This window comes from Hydra vulgaris, chromosome 06, assembly GCF_038396675.1.
Source record: "Hydra vulgaris chromosome 06, alternate assembly HydraT2T_AEP".
In the NCBI taxonomy this organism is placed as follows: domain Eukaryota; kingdom Metazoa; phylum Cnidaria; class Hydrozoa; order Anthoathecata; family Hydridae; genus Hydra; species Hydra vulgaris.
Window position 1 is genome coordinate 19,391,821 of NC_088925.1, and position 19,109 is coordinate 19,410,929.

Here is a 19,109-nt window from a genome sequence, read left to right on the forward strand (position 1 = left end):
ATTTTTTTGGTACACCATTAATTGTTAAGGCTTTTCCAAACTGTTCCTCAACTATGCATCTTGTGCATCAAATATTACGTTTTAAAAGGTTCGAATACTGATAAGTCTAGCGCCTGTGTGACTAGTGATTGGTCAAGATCAACAGAATTTTAGATTCATTTGAAGGCTTCACATGCCTAATAAAATGTTGCATCAATGTTTTGAGTTTTTTAGATAGACCCAGTTACTTTAATTGACTGGCTTGGGGTTAATTAAAGTAAAATATTAAGCCTTAATATTTTACAGTCGGGTGGACTATTAGTAATAAAAGAATATATTTGCAATTTTTGCAAGAAAAGACTGAAAACATTGGGGGAACTGTATTTTCTAAGGCATATTTAGCAGTTAACATTGGCATTAGTGCCTCTTTCCCAAGAAGTTATAGCCACCACCATTTCTCCTGTCCAAATAATTGTGATTCTATAAAGCCGTTTTGTTTTTGTTTTTTCAAATCTGCTCAACTTACTTTGACTAGACAAGGAAAACAAGTTTATAAAAAAAATTATATGATTTAGGAAAAAATGAAAACACTTAAATGATCACATATGATTATTTTATAAAGCATTTAATAGAAAAATAGCAACAAAAAAAAAATATTTATTCAATTTTTCAAGTCGAAAAATTGCGCGTGTAGCTAACTCGATCGCCGTCTAACGACTATTTTTGGGCATTGTATTACCGTTCAATATACCTATCTCTCATCCATTAGATGTTTTGTCATGCGTTGCGTAGTCGTTGTGTTTTTAATTTCCCCTTACCCTTTTGATTAGGTGTAGACAGCGAAACAAAAATATTAAATATGCATGTAATCTCATAAACACATCTATTTTCATTTTTGCAGCAACTTCATTTAAACACTTTGTATTATACATATTCATTTCGTAATGATATAACTTTCATTAACCCACATACGCAAACAATTCCAAAAAACTAAAAAGAAAAAATAATTCCAATCTAAACATTTATTAATTAGCGAGAGAATGATATTAAAGTAACATCTTAAATATGTAATACATATCCAAATGCACTTTAAAAAAAGAAAAAAAGGTGCTTAAAGTAAAAAACAACAAAAAGAAACAAAAATAATTCATAATTGGTCAAATTTTTTTTTTTTAATTTTGTAAGACAAAAATATTCTTCACTTTAGGAAAAAACGATTAATTATTAAGTTAGTAGCAAGAATACAAGATTTCTATTTAAAATCAATCAAAAAGTATAGATAATATGGCAATAAGTTACCTTAATTAAAGAAAGACCAAATGAAATACTTCCAACAACAATCAAATTTTGCTTAATGAAATCAGAAAACTTTAACTTGCATCCAACACTGTAAAGTGTTTTTTTGCAATCATCTTTTCGATGGCATGACTTAAGTCCTTTATTAAATCCACATGTGAAATTTGAATACGTAACATTGTTAAAGTCAGAAGGTCCTAACACGCCACAACACCTGAACTTATTTTGCATCCAATCAAGAAGTTCTTTAGCTAGAGGATCGTCCTCATCAGAAACATCTTCCACTGCTCTTTTTAATGCGTCATCAGCAAAGTTTTCAACCTTAGATAAAATAATAACAACAAACAATAAAAGAAAATACAAAATCATCATTAGCCTAACATTACCACACTATAACTATTTGCTATCGTGCCTAATTGTAAATAAAATCTAAAAAAACTTATAATAACGGGTACAGAAGAAATGTAAAAAAAATATATTAAAAGTATTTAGTACTAAAATGTTGCTTTAAAAGAATATTGGCTCAAATGCGAAAATAAACTTAAACAATTATTGAAAAAGTATCTTTTGGATTTCAAGTTTGAAATTTCATTCTTGAAAGTTGTTATGAGCCAAAACAATTACCAAACACTCAATAATTAGGCAAGATAATCATAATTTTAGGATTAAAATGGTCTAAAGTAGATTTTATAGACTGGTGTTTTTGAGGTACATAATTTAATGTTATATTCAAAATATGAGTTTGTACAAAAAACACTCTAAACAAACGTTTAGGTCTTTAATGTTAATTGTTTTAATGAAAAAAATGTTATTTAAAATAGATAATCAAGGTCTGCTTTATTGCATGTGGATATCATTTTTATTAGTTTTTGTAACTATTCTTCAAGAGTTTTGCAAGTCTTCATTGCAAGGAATATAGAAATATTTTGATTCTTTTAAAATAACTTTTAAAATAACTTTTAAGAGACAGGAGGTGATATTAGTGAGTATTAAATGAAACTTTTTAGGTGGAAAAATCTAAACAATGTCCCCTAAAGTTGTCTTATGTCTTTTCAGCATGAAGAACCATATTAAGTTGCAGTCATTGTGATCTTTAATATCAAGAAATAAGTTAACAGTTTTATATACAATATTTCATCTATATATATATATATATATATATATATATATATATATATATATATATATATATATATATATATATATATATATATTAGGGTGTCCCAAAACACTCATGAAAATTATTTTTTTTTAAATTGCTGACGCGGTCCCTCATAAAAGTTTCTTTATGGTCCCATTATAACACCAAATTTTTTTATATCATTTAAATAATATTTACGAGTCCCCCAAGAGTCATGAAGTTCTAGAATATCAGCGTAAAATGCGTTCTATGTCTCCGATTTGGATAAATTTGGATAAATTTTTAGAGATCAGCCTTTGATCCTATGATAAGTTGTTTATCAAATCTAGACAGTTCTTTATTTGTAGAATCTAGAAATATATAACTTTAGTGTATATTGAAATTTGCTTTCCAGGACAAATAATGCCAAAATCAAACAAAATCAAAATTTTTAACTTCTACGGTCGAACTAGGTACTAGGTATATTTTATGATACCTACTAATAAATTTACATATGAAAACACATTGGCATCAGTTCTCAGTAGTAAAATATTTTAATTTTGATCCAATTATAATTCAATAGTCTTTCTATATGTCCAGAAGATTGTCACAATTGCACTTTGAAAAACCATATCTATGCTTCTTGACAACTTGCAGAAGATATTGTTTTTGTTGTTCATCTTTTGTTATAGTAACATTAAAATTCTGTATGAGGGCAACACCACATTCAGCACAGCTATTGACACAGGCTAAGTTTTTTATCTGTTCACATGCGATCTGATAAGATTGGCTTTTATGCCATTCTTCTACAGGCAAGACAAGAAAACTGTTGTCCATCGTGGTAGTTTTGAAGGAACTTCTAGAAATGGTTAATTCCGATATTGAATGAGGAAGTGACTTGACCGAATGCAAACCTCGATCATCTTTGATTTCTGATACAAGCTTTACTTTCTCTTCACAGGATAGATGTTGAGAAAAAAGAGAGTGTTACAAGCTCTTGGCTTAAGTACCAATGTCGCCATAATCATGGAGCCTTTGGATCAGAAGAATGTCATTGACTGGTGCATCAGCAACCATTCGACATAAAAACCAAGACTGAAGATATACTTTGACTAAAAATCTGTTGAATCGTTGTATTCCTTGCAATTCTCAAGCTGTTAGCTTTATTACAGATTTGTTACCATCAAAGAGCAATTTGATCTTCATTGTGTAGATTGCCTTTACCATCTAACATGCTCTATGAAGGGCACCAGGTTTTCAAATTCGAACAGCTGCTACAGTAGAATTGTTCAAACCAATCATGTAAGCTGCAAGTTGAAGAAATTCTTTGTAGTCATCTCCAGGATGGCTAAGTTGAAGTTACTCAGCAATGAATTCCTTTAATTTGTCACTTGCAGAGATCAACTTTAGTTGACAGTGAAGACATGTACCAGAAAAAATCTGCACAGACATTTTAAAGGATATTTTTTTAACTATTGAATTTTGATACTGAATGTTATATATTTTGAAAGTACATATATAAATATTCTTAAATTTCACTTAACAAAGTTTGTGAAGTTTATTCCTCAACCCAAAAACGTTTTTTTCTTCCACTTCCTGATTTCCTTTTGATTGTACCAGTGTCCTTAAACCGTTTCACAACGCTCTGCACTGTTCTCAAAGCAATCTGCAACTCTTTAGAAATTGCTTTGTTTGATACACCAGGATTTTCAACAAAAAATGCAAAACCTTTTCTCGCTTCTTATCTTGATTGGATGACATTTCAATTATAACTAACTGTGTTGATAACAGAGTTGTTTAAATTTTGAATAACACTAATACAATGACATTTTAAAACAATTAACTATTTAAAATGATGCACAGTTTCCATAAACACCACATCAGAACACACACAGATTTTTCTGGTACATGTCTTAGTTTGGACCAGTTTTCTTTAAATTTTTTAAAAATCAAAATTGCTGGTCCAATGGATGGACCAAGGCACACTTCATATGCATCTGACAGCAGCACCTCGAACATGTGGTGGCAACAAGCCAACCATAGCAAGTTTCAACCAATGGCTGACTCCAAAGCATATTCTGATCACTAGTGAACCTGCCTGCCACAACTTCAAAAGTTCTAAAACTGTCTCTATTGCTGCCTTTCCTGACCCAGAAGATAACTTTAGCACACCCAAAAGTTTGTTGCTTCCATTAACAAGATAAGATATCAAACCACTTGTTCTGTATCTACTCCAGAGATATCAGGCAGAAGCTTGCCGTCCCAGTGCATGACAGATTTGCTTGCTCAAAAGTTCTCCTTGATCTGCTCTGAAGTTTCTCGACGAAATAGCTGTCTTTGACAGTGAATGGTACTTTTTGAAAGAACTGTGGAAGATGTTGAGCCGCCTATTTCATTGACCAGAGTTGCCAGGATCATTGTTGATGTGCAAATGCTTGTGTCTGTCCTGTCTAATAGCTGATACTTTTCGAGTCAGCACAGAGGATTTAGGCTTTTTATTACTACTTGTTCTTGGAGTTTCAGACTTGAAAATGAATCATCAGCAGATTCTTGTTGCTTTTCATCAGAGGAACTGGCACTTGACTGGCCTGACTTAAGTGATTTGGCTGATCCCATTATATTGACATTATCATCATCACATTCTTCAGCTGCAGCTGTATTTAGAAACTACTGACCCAATGAAGCTGCTGTTTGCTTGAGTAATGATTGTTGATTGTTTTTCTCCTTCCCCTTCCTCCCCTTCCCCCATACATCAAGCTATGCACCACTGGTATATGTTGTAATCAAGTAGAATATAAATTTAATTTGTTATAATTGTTGTAACAGTTTTGATAAAAAAATATAAAAAATAACTTTTTTTTATACTAGGGTGTATTAAACCATTACCATCACATTCACCCTAACTATAAGATACACTTTTAATGTTTCCTTGGGGTGTAAATTGAAACAACAACTTTTTTTATAATCTGCTACTTCATTTAAATACACACTTTTATTGATGAAATTTGCATTTATTGGATGTTAAAGGCAGTGGTTTAGTGCCCCCTCTGCTCCCTGGAAAAGCCCATTGACTAGTGACCAACGTAAACACATAGTTCTTTCATACACCTATCTTTTGATACCAAGATATAGATTTTTAGATAAGTATTGACAAACTCAGAACTATTTTAGAAAAGGAAATACAGTATTATATAAATAGTTCTCAATTTATTTTAGCTACCTCATTTACTCTTCAGGTCAGTAAAATGAATTAAAAAGAAATTGCTTTTTTACATAATGACACAAGTGTCCTTCGGTTACTAACTGAACATTAGTTTTAAAAAAATGAATGTTGTTATGCAACTTAATCTAAAAAGATAGAAAATATAAAATAAAAAAAGTATAAAAAATTTGCTTTTTCGAAAGATAAAACGAAATATTGTGCGATTTAATATATGTATATATATATATATATATATATATACATATATATATATATGTATATATATATATATATATATATATATATATATATATATATATATATATATATATATATATATATATATATATATATATATATGTAAATATATTATGTAATGTAAATATTGATTAAAAATTGTTTAAAGTTTTTAAACATTTAATTACTATTTAAAACAATAACTACTAAAATTGAATTTACTAAAATATAATTAATAAATGTTTAAAATACTTTGGACAACATTCAATAATTATTTACTAATAGCATGTTATTTGCAACAAAAGCGTTTATTAAAGTCATTAGTAAAATAGTTTTCTTATCGTAACTAAAGTAGCGTTTGTCCGCCGATAAATTAATATATTCAAAAGATGTCTTTAAATCAACTTCTTATCTTGGATAAAACTAAACAAGATAAACACAAATGATTAAAATGATGATTGAAAAAATGATGACTAAAAATCATTGTTGCGACACCAGTTTTAACTAGGGAAGAAGAGGAAGGGAGGAGGAGGTACTCAAAAATATACCCCCCCCCCAAATATATATAAATATATATATATATATATATATATATATATATATATATATATATATATATATATATATATATATATATATATATATATATATATATATATATATATATATATATATATATATATATATATATATAACGGGTGATGCTGAAGTTATCAAAATAAAAACGTCAATAACTTATTTATAAATAAAAAAACAAACTACTATTATAATTTTTTTAAATAAAGCATTTATCTTTTAATAAAAATATATTATTTTTTATATAAAAAAACACCACCATCTGCAATTGATCTCAATTTTGCTCTGATGCCTTTCATATACGACTGTAAAAAGTTTAAATCAATTTCTTGTAGTTTTAGTTTAATGCGATCAATCAAAACTTGCTCTGTTGAAGCTTGCCAATCTCCCTCGTAAACCTTCTGTGCCAAATGTCTCCAAAAATTTTCAATTGGTCGTGCTTGAGGCACATTTGGGGGATTGGATTCTTTATCAACGTAATAGACATTTTAGTCCATCCAATTTAGAGAATCTTTAGAATAATGAGAACTTGCTAAATCTGGCCAAAATAAATAGTTAAAGTCTCAATGATACTTGTGAATAAATGCAAGAAGTCATTTTTTTAAACATTCATTAATATATATTGATGAATTGATCGCTACAGCCTTGGAAGTGCAAACAATGGCTCGGACATACCATGGTCAGATATGGCTATCCACATTAATATTTTTTTTGGAAATTTCTCTTTTCCTATAAAACGAACACTTTCTGGGCATGTCTTTTTGTTGTTTGTGTAGTATCCAGAATTTCCAGGCATGTTGTCCCCTGCAAAACAAAAGTATTTTTCGTCATTGATGACTAGAAGCGATTTTGTGTTATAGAGTTGGTTAACTAGTTTCCTGCTTCTTTTCTTTGCCTTTATTTGTTTATATTATATATAAAATTGACTACAAATCTTTTTTAACTAATAAAACTGAAGACATAAAAGTATGCAGAAATTTAATTTTGGATTCTCATTCTATTTATATAAAATATTTATATTGTATACATTTAGGTTTTTATATGTTTTTGATATTTTGTTTTATTTCTTGTGTTTATTTTTTTCCAAGTAATAATTATTTTCTGTTATTAAAAATGTTAAATATTTATGCTAAACAATGTGTGTCCTGCAAATCTATCTATTTTGTACCCTTTTTAAAAAATAAAGTCTACATTTTTAAATTTATTAATATTTTTGTAAGTGTAAACAAATAGTAATTACTTTGCTTGTGTAGACAAATGCCAAAATGCCAACAATGATTTCTAGAATAAATACAATTACAATCATTATAAAAAATGATGACATTGCATAAGAGTTTTCCTTAACTGCACCAAAACAGCCCAAAAATCCTGTAATGAAAACAATGACACCAATAACAATAATAAACACTGGAGTAGTCATAAACTTGTTGTCAGCATATTTGAAGTAATCTCCATAATTATTTTTGATTATTCCACCAACAATTATTAGAGCCAATCCACTCAGCTAAAAATAAATTTGTGAAAGCAAAATAATTATAGCTGAATAACCCTTCTAAACTACATTAAAAGTGCTACTCCATTTGTAAAGCAAAAAATGAATCTTTAAAAAACCGTTGCAACTTTTCATTTGCAATCAACAATCCAATGTTGCATTACAAAATGGTAACAACAGAAAATTAACCTCATGTAAAAATATATACTGGAGCACGTACATGCTATTCATATAGTTTTGCATCTTGTAAAATAAATGACATTGTGTTATATGTACCTTAATCAATACTTTAATTTATTTTAATTGTGTATATCAATAAATAAAAAAATTTTATATCAATTTGGCCAGTTTCTTAACTTATCAATGCATTGCAACTAAAAGTCTCATAAACAACTTTAACACTCTTTAACTGTGAACAGTTATGCTGCTGCAGTGAATAGTTATGCTTCTGTGAATGCATTGCAATTCATCAATGCATTTCAAATATTAAACTGTGCTTTTTTTTTAATTTTAAAAAGCCCTTCAAAGCTGTGTATTGGTAGCAGTGTATTGGTTTGTTTGCTTCATAGACAAGAGACATGGAATTCAAACCTGACACATACCTGGAAGTACCACACTTTATTTATTTCTCTGTGAAGAAGCCTTGTTTCCTAAGATTAGTGTTTAGGAGTTAAGAGAAGGATATAACAAATTAAAAAAGAAATGAACAGCCTCCTTAATTATAGTGGACCCCAGGGCTTTCCAAATACGAATATTTTTAAATATGTTAAATTTACTCCCTTGTGTTTTAGTTACAAATCATTATTTTCTATTGAAAATTTTACAAAATAGTCGATAAAATTTTTGTTTTAAAACAAAAATAGTTTTTATTGCTGAAAACTTTGTTAGTTTATTTTGCAACAAAAATGGTAATTACTAAAAAAATTTTTAAGAAATATACTTCTAAAATGAACTTATTTAAATTCTTCTTTTTTTTTTGCTTTTTTCTTTATTACAACCTTTATCACAATATTTATTACAACTTTAAATGAAAATATAAAACAAAAAAATTAAATCAAATTTACAAATAAAGATTTCATTAACAATACAATTAAACAAAAAATTAGAATAAAGAAGGCTGAAACTCGAAGGAGCCCTTGATGTCTTGTCGCAGAGAACCGCTGAAATTAAATGCTTTATATAACTGATTGTCTGTATAAATTTTTGCTCATATTTATTGATACATGAAGTGGACCTGTTTCGATAAATAATCTTAAAACCAGTGTAATTCTTAATCAAAGAATATAGTTAATACAAACTGGTAATATAATTATTTAAGTGGTTTGATGAGATCATACTATTTTTGGTGATGTTAATATAAATCTATTTTCAATTTTAAAAATAAAATCTGGTTGGGGAGGACATGAGGATTTTCGAGAGGTTAATTCTTGGTAATAATTAGTTCTTGCTCATAGTTTGTTTTTTTAACTATATTTCAGTTTGTTTGTTTCATTCAAGCCATCATTCTATTATCTATAAATCTAGAATGGGGTAAAATTCCAAGTTATACCCCATTTTAAATCTGAATATCAATTTATCCTTCCAATACTGAAAGAGGATTATTTCTTTTAATGGTAAAGAATATTAAAAATTATATTAGTACTAGTAAACGACCGGGGCTTTGGCTGGGGCTAGGTTTGATAACACATAGCCGCGACCAGGACCAGGGCTGCATAAATATTGATAGATCCTATAAAAATGTTATTTTTAATTAAAACTTATGATATGAGTTATAATTAAAAACAATACTTTTAAAGGATCTATCAATTTTAATTCAGCCCCGGCCGGGTTTATGACCGGGGCTGCATTAATATTATTAGATCCTATAAAAGTATTGTTTTTAATTATAACTCATATCATAAATTTTAATTAAAAATAACATTTTTATAGGATCTATCAACATTTATGCAAATCTGGTCATAAACCTGGCCCCGGTCGTGGCTATGTGTTATCAAACCTAGCCCCGGCCTAAGCCCCGGTCGCTTACTAATTAGCACTAGTTTTATTTTTGATATTAAATGAATAGAGGATTCCAGGAAACTATGATTATTATAAAACTACATGATTGATTTATTAAGACAATTTAAAATCATTTAAGTTACTTTTGCGGTTAGATACGTTAAGTAATAAACAATAAATTTAGATAATTAATTTTTTTTTAATTTTGTTTCTTGTAGCTGCAAAAAGATTGCCTCTAACCAACCTCCTAATAATAATATTGGGTTTTTTTGTGCAAATAGCAATAATTTTTTTTTTTTTAATAATTTAATGCAATTTGATCAAAATATTGATCTCTTTATTAAAAAGTTACACAAAAAATAATGCAAATGATATAAACCTAATATTGATAAAATTATTTAATTTAAATAAGAAATACTTAATTCTATTTACCTTGAATTTAAATTAAAAAATATAATTGATTCTATAATAAAAAATGTAATTATGTTTCTATAGAATAAGAGCAGCTGTCTATGTCATTTTTTTTTTCATTCCTTTTTTTTTGTTAATTCACCTCTCCAAGGCCCAGAAGGCCACTACAGACGAGGAGGCTACTTAATTGTGGTTATAACCCTCTCTCAACTCTATAACTCCGAAACACGAACCTTGACAAACAAGGCCGCTGCGAAACAAGTTGAGCGCGGTACGAACAGAGACATGGTGGTGATCGAACTCTGAACCTCTCCCTTATGAAGTGAGTGCTTTACCACTACACCACTACCACATATATGTCATTACTGCTTCTACATGTTTATAAGAGTATACCTTTTTATTATTTTCTGAAGAATTGTTAATGTAAGTGTATTTTTTTGTTTGTTTTTATGTTGTTTTTTTGAGTTGTTGTTTTTTAATCAAAATTATGTTTTCGTATGGTGTAGTTGGATATTTTAAACAATTTTCAATCATTCGAACTGGCAGAGCAAAACACTTTAATAAACTTCTTTAACATAAACAAAAAATTATCTGAAAAATATTAATTTTTAACACACATTTGCCTTTCATTATGACTACCTGAAAACAGATCCGCAGCATAGCAGCAGGATTTAACAAACCAAATACAAAATTTTAAGTAACTTTCATCATTACATTCTTTCCTGACACAACACATTTTATAACACAATAGATTTTATGCAGCCAGAGGCTGCATAAAATGTTTACACAAAGTTTTAATTATCAACAGAAAGTAAAAGCATGATTAAAAAATAATCAGAGTAAAGTATTTACACTCCAGCAAGTAAGTTAGTTGCTTGAAAGATCTTATGTACAAGCAGCTTATATTTAAACAGTCTTTAAGGAACATACATTGCCTCGAAACAACAACTGACAATATTATGCACAGAATTTCAACAATAAATTCAGAGACCGAGAATGAGATTAGTTACATTAAAATATTGATAGACGAAAATATGTTGTGGTTAATCTAGTTGCTAATAACAAAGAACAGGATTAGCCTTAAACACACACACAAATGACCAACCATAATTTAAAGCAACTCAAAACTTAAAAAACTAAAATCAAAAGCTTATGGAGTTAATTCAAAAATAAAACAAACAAAAAAAACAAGTCTAGTAAATAATTTTATCAAATAAATAATTATTTGAATAATTAAAAAGCTTTTTTTTATTTTAAATTGTTTGGTTATTTAAATAATTCTAAAAAGAATAATTCTTGCACACTTAACAGTTTTTTAAAAAAAGGAAAACATAAAATTTTTTCTGTCATTTTTTTACTTGAGCGCAAACTTTTTGTTTACATTATATTTTCTTCAACATTTCAACCAGCAGCCACAATCTTGATGATTTATTATCTTAAAGTTAAAAATATCAAAGTTAAAAACTTTTGGAGTTAAAGTAACAAAAATCAGTTGAGATAATATTGGTCACATTTTCAATTACTGCTTTTCTTAAAACCAAAATTAATTCATCTGATGTTGTTTTTGCTAGACTTGTTGCAGTAGATCTTATTCCAATTTTTAAGTAGTGAAAACTATTGATATTAAAAATGGTTACGCAGCACAAAATTTAAAAATTTTAAGTAATTAACTGTAAAAAATAACTGTAAAAAATAACTGTAAAAAGGTTTTGTCTAACGCCAAAACCCGCTATTCTCAGGTCATGAAATCTCGTATCTCATCTCAAAAATTAGGCTCTCGTGACTTCTGGAGAATCTTTAATAATATCAATAATAAGGGCAAATCTATAATTCCACCTCTCTTGTATGGTTCAGACTTTGTCACCTCACCTAAAGACAAAGCCGAACTGTTTGCTAAAAACTTTTCATCAATATCACCTCTTGATTTCATTAATTGCGTTCTACCTGATATTGCCAACAAACAGGTTGATCCATTGCTTGACATTCATATCACTCCAGCATCTGTATCTAAAGTGATTTCCTGCCTAGACTCTTCTACAGCTTGTGGCCCAGACAACATACCTGTTATTGTCTTGCAGAAGTGTTCTCCGGAGCTGTCGTCTATACTCTCAAAACTATTCAACAAGTGCTTATCAGAGTCTTGTTTTCCAGCCTGCTGGAAAGCCGCATCTGTTATCCCTATCTTCAAAAATTCTGGGGAGCAATCTGATTCGTCTAACTACTGTCCTATAAGTCTTCTTCCTATCATAAGCAAGGTTTTTGAATCTTTAATTAACAAACACTTAATTTCTCATCTTGAATCTAATAACTTTCTTTCTGACCATCAATATGGATTTCGATCTTCTCGTTCTACAGCTGATTTGCTAACAGTAATAACCAACAGGTTTTATCGTGCATTAGATGAAGGTGGAGAGGTTAAGGCCATCGCTCTAGACATTTCAAAAGCGTTTGATAAAGTTTGGCATGCTGGTCTTCTCCATAAGCTTTCTTCTTATGGTGTATCCGGCAACATCTTTAAGATCATTGAATCCTTCCTTTCCAATCGTAGCATAAAAGTTGTCCTCGATGGACAACACTCTTCTTCTTATTCTGGTACTTCAGGGGTTCCTCAAGGTTCTATCCTTGGCCCTATACTCTTTTTAATTTACATTAACGATCTTCTAGATATTCTCACATCTAAGGTGGCATTGTGTGCTGATGATACTATGATTTATTCTTGTCGTGATAAGAAACCAACACCCTCTGATTGCTTGGAGGGGGCATTTGAGCTTGAAAAGGATCTCACTTCTGCTACAGCATGGGGCTCACAGTGGCTGGTGAACTTTAATTCAGATAAAACTCAATTTTTTTCAGCCAATCGTTATCGCAATAATTTAGATCTTCCTATATTTATGAACGGTGATGTACTCGATGAGTCACCAACTCTTCATCTTCTAGGATTAACTCTTACTTCCAATCTTTCTTGGAAACCATATATCAAATTGGTTGCAAAATTAGCATCTGCTAAGGTTGCATCTCTTTATCGAGCTCGCCACTTTCTTACTCTGGATTCTATTCTCTATCTCTATAAATCTCAAATCCGGCCTTGTATGGAATACTGTTGCCATATCTGGGGCGGATCTTCTAATGATGCCCTTTCTCTTTTAGACAAGGTGCAAAAACGCATTGTAAACATAGTTGGACCTGCTCTTGCAGCCAACCTTCAACCATTATCACATCATCGTAATGTTGCTTCTCTTTCTCTTTTCTACAAATACTATAATGGGCACTGCTCTAAAGAGCTAGCATCTCTTGTGCCATCTACTAAAATTCATTCTCATGTTACTCGTCATTCAATTAAGTGTCATCCTTTTTCTGTGACTGTTCCTAAGTGCTCCAAAAACGCTTATTCGTCTAGTTTTTTTCCTTGAACATCAGCTCTTTGGAATTCGCTTCCTTCATCTTGCTTTCCTGATTCATATAATTTGCAATCTTTTAAATCGTCCGTCAATCATTATCTTGCTCTACAATCTTCATCTTTTCTCTTACAGTAACTTCCAACTTTAATTAGTGGCTGCTTGCAGCCTTGTTGGAAGCGAAGATGTTAAAAAAAAAAAAAAAAATTGACATGAAATGAAAAATATGCTTTTAGAATATTGCAAAAAAGTGTAGAGTGGACAAAAAGGAAAAATTATCTGTATATGTGTTTAAACTTGCATTTTATAAAAACCTCTAGAAATTTTAAGAATTGATGGTTTTATGCCAAAAGAGGAAGTATTTAAATGATTATGAAAAAGCTTTCAATTTAAAAAGATTTCAATTTAAATCTTGATAGAGACATTCTTTTCTTAGTTATGATGGTGTCAGTTTGAAATTAGGAAATCTTTTTATGGTATTCATCTTGTTATTATTGATGTCGTTTACAAAAAGAAACATTTTGAAGCATATGCGATAATTACAATGACAAAATTAACAAAATTGATGAAGTTTCTGATAGTGAAAAAAGTAAGGAATGGCAGAAGGAGTTGGACAACAATGATGTGATTTAATTGGCAGATAATCTTTCTAAAACTTAAAAAAATTTAAAAAAATACTAAAAACTTAATCCTTTATTATTTAAAAAAAAAGAATCTTCCAAAGATGCACACTCTAAAAGTTTTATATATAATAAAAAAACATCAAATTGAAAAAATTTAAAATTAAAAAAGTTTAGGGTCTATATCTAAAAGTTTATCAGGTGCTTATTGTTATCACAAAAACTAGTTTTTCAAAAATAGATCAACCTGCTCTCAAATGAAGCGTAATCATAATAAAATTTCAAAAATAATAATCACTTATAAAAAATCATTTTAAATTTTAATGCACAAAAAGTACAGTTTTACAAAATCTTTTTTTGCATTATAATTATGGAGTATTCCCGTGGGTCACGTGACTCAAGAAACATTGCCATTATGAGAGGATAAAAAATTCTAATACCATTTGTAATAGGTTTTTATTAGGTTTTAGTACCAATATTAATATAATAATATAATATTTAATATTAATGTGGTATAATAATCAAGATTTTTTTTATTTTTTAAATCAATATCAAGTTTATTTACTAAATTTACTATAAAAAAATGTCGTGCTACAAAACATTAGATGTACCTTCCAAAAACAGATATGATCACAAATCTTATTAAAAAAATATATAGACACTTGCTCAATTCCAAATAACGAATTCAAAAACAATAAAGAAACCTTTCCAGCTGCAACTAACACTGATTTATTAAATTATCTATTATTTTCAACAAGTACTTATACATCTAAAGATATGAAGGCCAATAAATCATGGAAGTGTTTAAATAAGAAATAACATATTTAGTAAATTTTTTTGATGTTTTATTCTTAAAATCTAAATGTACCCAAATTAATCCATGGATTTTTGCAAATGGATTGCAAAATTTAATATCCACACTGTAATTGCAAGGGAGGCCTTGCTGAAGCATCTACACATATCGCTGCAGTTTTATTTTGGATTGATAAAACTGTTAAAATGTGAGAATCTAAAACAGTAACTAATTATAATTGTTAATGGTTATCACCAAACCTACCACCAAAGTTAACAACAAAATTTTATTTTAAATATAAATCAAAACTAAAGGCAGCTGTTTTATGAACAATCCTTGCATTAGCTCATAAATACTCTAGTGAATCTTATAATTCTAAAGTACTAGATGTTGTTGTTAAATGTTCTTTTTTTAAAAAATATGTTTAGAAATTAAATTTCTATACAGTTATAGAAAAACCATTGCAAGATATGATTAAAATTGAAAAAACTTGTTATCATTAATTAGAAAAAAACAATCAATTATAACTTAAAAAAAGTCCAAGAATATTACTACCAAGTAAAAACTCAATTTCTTGTTACTGAATATTAAATGCTGCAATTTTTTGTATGGACAGTAAAAGACTTTTTATTTTATAGATTTTTTGTGAAGAAATCTTAACATATCAAATCAACCCTTATCTTTAAAAAATTAATTTTGAAACTAGTGAACATGAAAACATTGAAAATAATGGTTTATCATTTCAGGATCTAATTTGTTACTGTCACACCAGTTCAAAAGTTGGAGATATGATTGTAAAATGTCCCAATATACATTGTCAAATTAAGTCACTACAGGTAAATGGTTTTGGGACAAAAAAACATTTAGGGATATTATACATCTAAGCAAACATTCTAAAAATAAAAAAATGCATGTTGAGAAAAAAAACTTCATTATCTGTTGAACAAAAATGTTGAGAGAGAGAAGAAAAGTTATTTAATATACATTTAAAAAAAAAGATAAAATGATATTTTGTTCAGCTAATCTTGTAAACATCTGCATAGTTTAATGGCATATTATTTTTAAACTATTTGCTAATTAAATGCTACTAAAGTTAACCAAAGCACATACTGAATGAACAATTTTATCTAATGTTGCATGAGATTCTCCATCTTAAGTAAATACAAAATTAACCCATGTCAAGTCAAAAAGAACAAGACTCTTTATCATATTTTACAATTTCAGGAAGTTTAAAAAAATCTAATTTTAAGGTTTTTTAGTTTCAATAAGTAATTTATAACACCTAATATTTACTATAATATTTTAGCTTATGTGCAATAAAATGCTACCCTAAAAATTTACAGTCAAGAAGGTTGTTATTATTATTATTACTTTTTTTGTGCTCTTATGCCTTTGTTATTTTGTCACTTTGTAATGGTTTTGCGTTAGATAAAGAATAGAGATATACCAATGTTATTTCATTATAATAAAGTAATAGTCAGTAAAATGTGGAAAATGAGAAATCTGTGAGTTTTAGCTGTTAAATTTTAAATTACTAGAAATAGATTCTTTAATCAGTTAGCTTGAAACAAATCAAGTTATTATGGAATCACAGTATGGAAACAAATTAAAGTAGAAACAGATCAAGTAGAATCACAGCATGGATTTTGGAAAGAAATATCATACCTGATCAATTCATTATGATCTTTAGTATAAATGAATGGATTTGTTAATTAGAGGATGTGGATGATGATGATCCTGCATCGAAAATTGCTTACTCTTAATTAATATTTTAAAATTTGCTATTATTATCAAATTATTTTGTTAAAAAAAATTCCAAAAAAATTTTAAAACTTTGAAAAAAACAAACAAAAAAAACAACCTAAACTAGTTTGATTTTACAAGCTTTTAACTAAATATCCAATAAAAATTCTTTAAACAAGCTAAAAATTGTAAGAACTGGAGATAACTCAATCAGACAAGTCAATCACATTTTTGCATCCTCAATCAGACAACATTTTTTCGGGGTTGTGTATTCAATATGAAACTCATTTGATCCACTCACTTGCCTAAAAAATGGGTTAAGTCTAATGGGTAAACAAGCTTTTGAGCTTTTTTTATTGTATGATGCAGATTAAATTTTAAAACTTTTAAAAATAAATATTTTTTATTGTAAAACTAATTAATTATAATTTACTTAGAATTGAAGAAATTTAATGTTACAACCATAGGCCAGTGTGTATTGCAGACACCTCCCTTTAGTAAGTTGATATAAAAAGCCTTAGGCAAACCAAGTACTATTGAAAACGATGAGCTAAACCCTGAGTTTAACCATAAAGTTTATTTTATTGAAAACCATACCCTGACTCTAATCTTAAGGTAAGAGTTTGCCTAGAGTATGGTTTTAAATAACATTTGTTTCACATTAGGTTTGACAAATGTAAAACAAATTTATTTTTGCATTAGACTTGACAAGTCTTTTATGCAAAATGAATGTTATTGAAAACCATACTCTAACAAAACCTGACCTTAGGATCAGAATGTTTACACATTGACATCATAATAACATGATAGCTTGCACCTAAATTTATTATTTCACATTATTTAAAATAAATGTTTTTACTCATTTCAGTTTTACCATTTAAAAAAAAAATTCTTACCAAAAAAAGACAGCTAAAAGAGAATGCCAAGCATTTCATCGCAATGACAATTTGTTTATCTAGTTTATTTCTACCCATATTTGTAATCAATACCTCTAATTATCTTCTTCTTTTATATTTTAAATTAAACAAAAGAAAATCTTTCATTTTGTGGTGAATTTTTTTCATAAAACACAAATAAAATTATTTATACAAAACTTGAGGTCTTTGCAGAAGCCTTGATTGAAATAAACAAGTTTAACAGTTTTACCACACATTTGAATGAGGCCACATTAATTATCTCATTCGAAGACCATAGATTCTTAGCTGTTTCATGACGATTATTTAACACACAAAGATGCTTAACATTTTCAAATCAATTTAGTTGAACACTTTTAACAAGGTATCGAATAGTATCAATTTAGACAAACTGCTATTTTTCTCTAGTGTTTGCATCCTTTTTTTTTGAAGCCGTTATTTGTTAATAATCTAAATATTTCATGTAAATAGTAACTGGTCAGCGAATTGGTGGCTTTAAAAAAAAAAGGAAACAAAGACCAGATATAATTCTATTTAACAATATAAAAAATCTTTCGCATAATAATTTTATAACTTTATTTAGGAATTTTAGTTTAACAAAAAATATTAGTTAATGATTTAAATTGATAAGTTGAAGTATCCAACAAAAATAATTAGCGCAAAATTTATCTAGAACATCCTTCTGCATCTTATTCATCATAGTTGAGAATTCTTGAAATTCCCGCGTTTATTAGGCCATAAATACACTTGGGTATTTGGCAATATATACACGTTAATAAATGGAATCTATGGGTGTATGTGTCTCCACTATCAACTTTAAATTATTTATTTAATAATATACTTGTTACTGTTCCGCCTTTTTGTTAGCAGTATTTTCATAAACAACTCTTTTGAAAAATAAATTTTGCTCTCCATTTCGTCAATCTTTTAAAACTTTAGGCTTGCTGCATGCATTCGCACATCTGTGTGTATATGTATTTAGTCAATATTATAAAAAATATATTCCGATATATAGTATCAAATTATATATAAAAAAATAAAAAATCAAATTATATTTTAAAAAAAGTGTTGAGTCATTATATAATACATTAAATAAGAATTAACAAAAGTATTTAAAATTAAGATTGCAACTCTTTGGTATGGAAATCGCTTTGATCCATGCTTGAAATGTTGAGTTGAAGTTATCGTTTTGTTACTTGTTAGAATCAAAACCCATAATAGTGCCAATCGGCAAGTTTCTGAAAAGTCCGCTTTTTTTGATAACGTATTTTGTATAACGAAGCTGTTAATTGAGTACATGAAGGTGCAGGAGTTACTATGAGCTATTTTCATT

At 28.5% G+C, this 19,109-nt stretch overlaps 1 protein-coding gene across 1 annotated transcript; it reads right to left on the reverse strand.

Annotated features, from left to right (window-relative positions):
- Nucleotides 1–575: 575 nt before the first annotated feature.
- On the reverse strand, nucleotides 576–18,215 carry LOC100202686 (23 kDa integral membrane protein). The gene is made up of 4 exons (XM_065799462.1): nucleotides 17,759–18,215; nucleotides 7,651–7,914; nucleotides 1,279–1,596; nucleotides 576–969 (listed from the first exon to the last, which is right to left on the reverse strand). Exons 1-4 carry the CDS (start codon nucleotides 17,834–17,836, stop codon nucleotides 904–906), a joined length of 726 nt encoding a protein of 241 aa, XP_065655534.1. The 5' UTR covers nucleotides 17,837–18,215; the 3' UTR covers nucleotides 576–903.
- Between the last annotated feature and the right edge of the window lie 894 nt (nucleotides 18,216–19,109).